The following is an 8,303-nucleotide window of genomic DNA, read 5'->3' on the forward strand; positions in this document are numbered from 1 at the left end:
GTGTATATATATATTTTTTCTCCCCCTCCACCTATTAAGTAAATAAATAAATGAAATGAATACCTGCTCACTGCAACTTTGGAAAGTAGAGAAAATTAGAACATTTCTTTTAATTACCTAAAATTCTGCCCCCTGGAGGCAACCATGGTTGATATTTTAGGGTAGTCTAGTCTTTTTTCCTATGCTTATGTAACTTTTTATAAGGTAAAGATCATATATGCAATGTATCCTGCTCTTTTCACTTAACTTGCTACAGTAATGTTCTCATGCTTTTTGTAAACATCCAGTTTTTAATAGCTGTAAATTATTTTATTAAACAGATATACTCAGCTCTATTTAGCTGTTCCTCTATTGTTAGAACTTAGGTTATTTTAAAAATTTCCCCTCAGTAGCACTTGTACATATGCCTTGAACAGATTTCTGAGTAATTCCTTAGGGCAGATTCCTACAAGAGGAATCACTGAATATTTATGCTCTTGCCAAATTACCTTCCAAAATACTTAAGTTAATACACTTGCCCGCTTCTTTGCACTCTTACTAACACTGGATATTACTTAACATTATTTTTGCTAGTTAGAAAGGCAAAAAAAGCGTCTAATTGTCTTAATCACAGTATGATCTGAGTTTAGATAAAATCCTCACACTGGGGGTGGGGGGAGGGGTGGGAAAGCAACTGGTTATCTGGTTGAAGGATGCCTCTTATGGCTGATGCTGACCGACGGGTCAAGGGCTCCCACTCCTTCTAGACCTGGCTGTTGTTATGACCCAGGCCTGTGTGTGGGGTGCTGTGGAGAACCCCTGCCACCCACTCCCCACATTTATGCCATATATCTTTGTTATTCCCCCCAACCAGGGGTTGACAATGGTGAAGACATCCCTCGAGACCTCCTGGTGGGTATCTACCAGCGAATCCAGGGGCGTGAACTTCGGACCAATGATGACCATGTGTCCCAAGTGCAGGCTGTGGAGCGCATGATTGTGGGCAAGAAACCAGTAAGTGATTTGTGAAGCTTCAGAGGGGACAGGGTTTGGGTCGGCCTCTGCCACCAAGTGGTAAGTCAGTGTCCCTCTCTTGAGCCCTATGCCCACCTCACTTGCTGAAGAGAGTGGGTGGAATGCGTTCCTCAGGGGTCCCGGTGCACACTGAGTGAGACCTCTATGGCAGTGCACCTAGCACACTGCAAGGTACACAGTGGGGTGCTGTATAAATCTCAGCATCCTTCCCGCCTTTTTGCCTGTCCATCCCAAACGGGGAGCCAAGCCAATTGTTGATAACCAAAGTCAAGAACATATTCTAGTCTTTTAGTCAACAAACATTTACGAATGCTTTCCACTGAGCCCAACATTTCACTGGGCACCAGGGATGCAGATATGAATCAGATGTGGTCTCTATCCTTGGGGGCTCTTACAGAGCCTGGGGGGGTGGTATTAGACAAAGACACAATACTTCTGCCTTACAGTTAGTTTAGGGGCACACAAAGGAGGGAGAGGTCATTTTCAGTCCATGGAGAGCAGGAATGGCTGCTTGGAAGAGATGACACTGGAAGAGTGGAATGTGGCCATATGGAGCTGAGCAGGAAACACATTCCAGACAGGGAGCTACCAGGACAAAGGCAAGGCAGCAGACAAGCCCAGGCCTTAGTTTCTTAGGCTCATTGTGTATGAGCGACAATGATATGTATCCGAGATAAACATCCTCTTGCAGTCAATGTTAAGGTGCCTGAAGCTGCCGTGCTGGTCTTGCTGACACCTGTTTCTTTATATATTTTTAAATGCTTTTATTGATTTGAGAGAGAGGAAGGGGGAGGAATAGAGAGATAGAAACATCGATGAGAGAGAATCATGGATCAGCTGCCTCCTGCATGCCCTCTATTAGGGATGGAGCCCACAACCCCGGGCATGTGCCCTCACCGGGAATCCAGCCATGACCTGCTGGTTCATAGGTGGATGCTCAACCACTGAGCCACACTGGCTGGGCTGACACCTATTTCTTTTTTTTAAAAATATATTTGTATTGATTTCAGAGAGGAAGAGAGAGGGAGAGAGAGATAGAAACATAAATGATGAGAGAGAATCACTGATCGGCTGCCTCCTGCGCTCTCCACACTGAGGATAGAACCTGCAACCTGGGCATGTGCCCCTGACAGGAGTCGAACCCAGTACCCTTCAGTCCACAGGACGATGCTCTATCCACTGAACCAAACCAGCTAGGGCCTGACATCTATTTCTTCATGCCTATGTAGGTACTGTCTCTTCCTCACCGTCGACTGGTTTGCTGCTGCCAGCTCTATGAGGTGCCAGATCCAAACCGCCCCCAGAGGCTAGGGTTGCATCAGCGGGAGGTCTTTCTCTTCAATGATCTCCTTGTGGTAAGAGTGCTGTGAGAGGCGATGGAGAGGAGGTGGTGAGCTGGGCCCCTGTGTGCTGTGAACCATGTTAACATTAGTGGTGGCAATATGGTAGGTGAAGTGTTCTGCCACGTGATCTGTGCGGTCTTGGACAGGTATAGGCCGCCCCTGCCCTTCCTTTACCTCCTGGATCCTTTTGGAGGTAATGACAGCCACATGGGGGCAGAAAATGTGAGGAACATTGGAGATGATAGGCTTACAGCCTGGGAAGTGGTAGGAAATGTCCTGGTCCACCTCAGTAGCCTGGAGGGTTAGGTGGGGGGAGGTGAACCTGTGACCCTGGGTTCTGTCTGGAACCTTTGGGTGGCCAGGGTGCTTATGATTTTTAAAACCAAGCTTATCACCAGTGTCCATATGCATGTTTCAGAGCTGGGACTCTGAGGAGTCTGCAGGTGGGACGGGAATTTCAGGGTCTCCTGTCCAGCCTCTCACCCACGGCAAGAACTGGCTTCCTACATGGCCCCCTGCTTGTGTGGCTTCCAGGACAGAAGGCTGCGAGAATCTGTCTCGCAATGGGTTTCCTCCAGCGATTGTCACTCAACCCTTGGGATCACAGGGAAAAGGTCTCTCTCTGCTCAGGGATTTGAGGACAGTGACTTGTCCCCCTTGATCCTCTCTCCTTCAGAGCAGGGTCTCTCAACTTTGGTGCTATTGACATTTGGGGCCAGATAATTCATTGTGGTGGGAGCTGTTCTGTGCATTGTAGGATATTTAGCAGCACTTGGTCTCTATCTACTAGATGTCTGTCGCATTTCTTCAACCAAAAATGTCTCCATTGTTAAATTTCCCCTGGGGGGGGGGCAAAGTCACTCCCTGTTGAGAGTCGCTGCTTTAGATGAAGTCCCTCCAGTGCCCTCTCTGAGCTTTAATTTTCTACTCTGTGAAATGGGGCTACTCCCTATCTCATATGGTTGTCCTAAGGATGAAATAAGAGGTCAGGTGTGGAATAGCGTAGCCCAGAGGAGTTCCTGGCCCATACAGTGGTTGAATAAATGTTTCAACATCCATCACACACTGATCCTTGTGTGTGTCCAGCCCCATGCTAGGTACTGGGTGCACAGAGATGACTGAGACTCAGTCCTTGTTCTTAGGAAGAGAGAGAGAGAGAGAGAGAGAGAGAGAGAAACATCGATTGGTTGCCTCCCATACACACTTCAATGGGATGGAACCGCAACCTAGTTATGTGCTCTGGACAGAAATCGAAATTGCAACCTTTTGGTGTGCAGGACGACACTCCAACTGACTGAGCCACCAGGCCAGAGCCAAATAATTTGCTTTTAAACACAAAGTGCAGATTGCTCTGCTTGAATCTGTGCGACGCATTCACAGCCTACGTTAGTTGAGGCCAGAGTGCCCAAGTACTTGATAAAGACCTTGGGTTGTTGAGAGGAAGATGTTAACTGTATACATTGGGTGCTGGGGCCCGTGGGTGGGTGAAATACATGAAAACCAGACTCCTCCCTCTTGGTGCTCCTGGTCCAGCAGGGGGCGATCACATACTCAGAGCGCTCCCCTCAAGCCTGATGATGGTGAAAGGCACTGAATCAGCAAGCACTCTGGGAGGTGGGGGTGGATGTGTGTGGGATGTTAGGACAGGCTTCCTGGGGGGAGTAGCATTCAGTTACTTCCTGTGAAATTGTAAACACCTGTTTGTGCGACATCATTACATCAGGAAGTTGCATTTTCTCCTGTCTCCTGTTGTGCTCCTCAAGCTTCAGTTCTCCCCAGTTTGTGGGCATGTGTGTTTGTGTGTAGATGTCTATCAGTGGCAGTGGGAGGGGAGGGGAGGTTATGAGAAACAGGTGTCATTTGGAAATCCCCCACCCCAAACCCTGCCTCTCGTCTTTTTCCCATCCCTACCAAAGGTCACCAAAATTTTCCAGAAGAAGAAGATCTTGGTGACGTACAGCTTCCGTCAGTCTTTTCCCCTCGTGGAAATGCACATGCAGCTCTTCCAGAATTCATGTGAGTCCCTCCTTGGATCCCATCATCCCAAGAGTCTATGCTATGGTCCCCGTGCTCATCCTTCATTCACTCGGACCTCCAGTTTGGGGAGTCCTTTATAACTGCGCTGAGGTCACCTACCTGGTCCTGGGATGTAGGGCCGGACAAGGTGGAGTATGACTTGGGTCTGTGCCCTGGGGAGCTCATGGTCCACAGTGTGTATGTTTTCTGGTGGGCCGAGGAGATGGTGATAATGCTGCACTTTGAAGGACTGAGCCAGAGGAACTTTGTTGGGTGGCCTTCTGGGCAGAAGAAACAATGTGGGTAGAGGTAGAGGATTAAAGGAAGGGTTCTAGAAGGCAGCTAGAGTTCAGTTTGCCCTTACATCCCAGAGTAGAGGGAGTAACATGGCCGTGACTCCCAGGAGGCTCTTGGGGACATTGGGAACCAAGGGGAGCCAGTGAAGATGCTTGAGCAGAGAAGAGGCTCAACCAGAGTTGGACATTAGAAATATTATTTTGCATATGAGCCACCTTGCTTCAGTTCTGACAGAGGGGCCCCACTTCCCCTTGCCCCACAGATTACCAGTTTGGAATCAAGTTGCTGTCTGCAGTACCTGGTGGGGAGCGGAAAGTCCTCATCATTTTCAACGCCCCCAGCCTCCAGGATAGGCTGCGCTTTACGTCTGACCTGCGCGAGTCCATCGCTGAGGTGCAGGAGATGGAGAAATACCGCGTGGAGTGTGAGTAGCCCCGCCATGTCGCCTACTTCCCATCCTGATACGGTGCCCTGTCGACACCAAGCATCCTGTCCTCTGAAAAAATCTCAGAGTTGAGGGTTAGCTTGCCCAACCTTCCTACTCTCATTCCAGGAACCCTTCAGCCTCTGCTTGAATACCTTCAGTGACTAGGGGCTCATTACCTGTCAAGCTCTGATTATTATTCCAAGCCCTAATTATGAGCAACTCTTCTTTCTAATGAAAGGCATCAGGGAGAAGAATCAGGGTATTGGAGGCAGGACGCTAGTTTCAGATCCCAGGTATGCTACTTATTATCTGGGTAAGCTGGAGCAAGTTGTTTGACTCTCTGAGTCCCAATTTCTTCCTACGTGAATTGAGATAATGAACTCTCCTTCACAGAGCAGGGGAGATTCAATGAGATAAGGCCGACGTAGTGTCCTCCATGCTAGTAGGACACAGGTGTTGAACATCCTAAGTGACCAACCAATGTTAGTCTCCTTCCCAGCCTTTCCTCTCCTGCCCCCACATGCTAGTTCCTTGGCTGATTCTAGTGTCCCATCCTCCAAGCTCCAGTGACCACACCAAATCATTTTGATTGTATATAATGGAAAATAGTGATTGCATCTCATTCTTCTCAATGCTGTCCAAGTTTTTTCTCCTCCAGACTAAGCAGTTACAGTTAAGTAACATGGTATTAAGGAGAGAGAGAAACATTGATGTAGAGAGAGAAACATTGATTCGTTGCCTCCCATACGCACCCCAACTGGGGATAGAACCCACAACCTAGGTATGTGCCTGGATCCTTGAGACCCTGGGACATTCAAGGAGAGGGATACGTGTACCAAGATGGGGTGAGGGGATAGAAGGCTTCATGACCTCCGCAGAGGGCAGGGGTATAAGGAGGCCAAAGAGCACAGGCTTTGGACTCATGCAGATCTGCTTCCAGAATGTTGGCTCCCCCGTTTCCAGCTGTATGATCCTGGGCAAGCTCTGAGACTTCTCAGACTCTCAGTTTCATCCTCTGAAACTGTGGATGATAACATTTACCTCGGAACTCTTGTGAGGATGGAGAGAGATCAGGGACATGTAGTGCCCAGCATAGTGTGGGCACATACTAGAGGGCACGATTCCTGTCCATTTCCTGCTCCTGCCCTTCTAGGAACCCTCTGCTCTGGAGCAATGTATCTGAGAACTGAGTGGACTCTGGAACGATTGCCCTTTGCCAACATCTAGAAGGGCCTTCGTGCCCCTCCTGCGAACCAGCCATTGGGAAGCTCTGTTTGGAAGGGCAGGGCTGGTTTAGGAGACCAAACTGAGAGCGGGCAGGGCCGGGGGAAAAGCAGGAAGGGCAAGAGGAGGAGGAGCAGGTGCTGAGAGGGAGGAAGGGAAGACCAAGCCAGCGGAGACAGCGCAAGACAGGACTGGAGACTGGGCGCTGCACGGGGCTTGGGAGATGTAGCTGAGGGTTGTGGGGCCGTGATAGAGGTCCAGGGGGGCAAAGCAGGAGCACATAGAGGGCTGGGGGTAGGTCAGGTGGCCTCTCACTCCTGTTGCTGACATTGGATCGCTGTCTCCCCCCTGCCACCCAGCGGAACTAGAGAAGCAGAAAGGTATGATGCGGCCTAATGCTTCACAGCCCGGCGGGGCCAAGGACTCGGTGAATGGCACGCTGGCCCGCAGCAGCCTGGAGGACACCTATGGCGCAGGCGATGGGCTCAAGCGGGGCGCACTCAGCAGTTCCCTGCGAGACCTGTCAGATGCAGGCAAGTGTCCTGGGGCCCTGCCCTGGCTGGGGAGACATGGGACCCGGAGTCCTCTTCGCCTCCTTTCACTGACCACCAGCCTTCCCTGCACCCGCCACACATGCACACCCCCTGCCTTCATCCAGGGCCCTGGGTGCTGCGCTGCAGGGGGGCCTGGGAGCCAGGTCAGAACAGGTGGAGCCCAGGGTTTGGGCCAGGGAGTGTGAAGTGGGGCCACAGTCTTAGCCCCTCTCTGCTGCTCCACCTCTCCTCCTCTCTTTCCTCTTCTATTTCTCTGGCACCACCTCTCCTCCTCCTCCATGTCTTCCTCCTTCTGCTCCTCCTTCTCCACCTCTCCTCTTCCCCACCCCACCCCTCTTCAATGGGGGAAAGGGAATAGGGGTGTCAATCCCCGGGAGGGGCCCAGGCCTGGTGCCCAGCTCAGGAGCCCAGCAGGGTGGGGAGGGGGGGTTGCTACTCTGACGCTGGGCTCCTTGCTTGTGGGTGCAGGGAAGCGGGGGCGGCGTAACAGCGTGGGATCGCTGGACAGCACCATCGAAGTAAGTGCCAGCTCCCACCCAACTCGTCCTCTGCATGAGCCCTGCCCTGCGTGCACCCCTGCACCCCGGAGGAGGAGGGGCCCTATTGCTCCCCCTTCCCTGCTGGGAACCCTGCGGCTGCCTCTCCCAGCCAAGCACTCTCTCCATCTGTCCTCAGCTCTGTCTGTCCTCACTCTGCCTGTCTCTCAGTCTGTCTCCCACACTCCCAGGCCCCCTCTCAACCCCTGGGCCGCCTCCGAGTAGTGAGGCCCTTGGAGTTGGGCCTCGAGGAGCTCCTACCTCAAGTCCTGCTCTTGGAGCCTGAGCGAGTCACTGTCTCTCCGGGTCTAATACTGTCTCCGCCTACAAAAGGGGGATGAGATGGAGGGCCGCTCACTCCCTCTCCCAGCGGAGGCTCAGAGGAGATAGTGAATGTGATGCACCTGCTGGGGGCACCGCAGGCACAAGGACAGGACTGTTATGTGATCGCTTTCCATGATGCTGCGGGGGCTTCCTGTCTCCCCAGCTCCAGCCCTCAGGGCCCAGGGGAACTTTAGGGTTGGGGATTTAGGGCATCTAGGCTGGCCTGACTCGCCCCCCTCCCCCTTCCAGGGGTCCGTTATTAGCAGTCCGCGCCCTCACCAGAGGATGCCACCTCCGCCCCCACCCCCGCCGCCAGAGGAGTACAAGAGCCAGAGGCCCGTCTCCAACTCCTCATCCTTCCTGGGCTCCCTATTTGGAAGCAAGCGGGGCAAGGGGCCCTTCCAGATGCCACCGCCGCCAACAGGCCAGGCCTCTGCCTCCTCTTCATCTGCTTCTTCCACCCACCACCACCACCACCACCATCACCATGGTCACAGCCACGGGAGCCTGGGGGTGCTGCCCGACGGGCAGTCCAAGCTCCAGGCCCTGCATGCCCACTCTTGCCAAG

The 8,303-nt window shown here is 52.2% G+C and overlaps 1 protein-coding gene across 1 annotated transcript in view; it reads left to right on the forward strand.

The window, feature by feature from the left end:
* IQSEC2 (IQ motif and Sec7 domain 2) overlaps positions 1 to 8,128 on the forward strand; it is a 45,192-nt gene extending 37,064 nt beyond the window's left edge. Inside the window, exons 9-14 of the mRNA XM_005868693.2 lie at positions 854 to 993; positions 2,244 to 2,369; positions 4,274 to 4,373; positions 4,933 to 5,094; positions 6,681 to 6,854; positions 7,985 to 8,128. Of these exons, the coding sequence (XP_005868755.1) occupies positions 854 to 993; positions 2,244 to 2,369; positions 4,274 to 4,373; positions 4,933 to 5,094; positions 6,681 to 6,854; positions 7,985 to 7,998 (716 nt within the window). The 3' untranslated portion in view covers positions 7,999 to 8,128. The remainder of the gene's footprint in view (positions 1 to 853; positions 994 to 2,243; positions 2,370 to 4,273; positions 4,374 to 4,932; positions 5,095 to 6,680; positions 6,855 to 7,984) is intronic.
* The last annotated feature ends 175 nt before the right edge of the window (positions 8,129 to 8,303 follow it).

Source organism: Myotis brandtii, unplaced genomic scaffold (assembly GCF_000412655.1).
Source record: "Myotis brandtii unplaced genomic scaffold, ASM41265v1 scaffold2750, whole genome shotgun sequence".
Classification (NCBI taxonomy): Eukaryota; Metazoa; Chordata; class Mammalia; order Chiroptera; family Vespertilionidae; genus Myotis; species Myotis brandtii.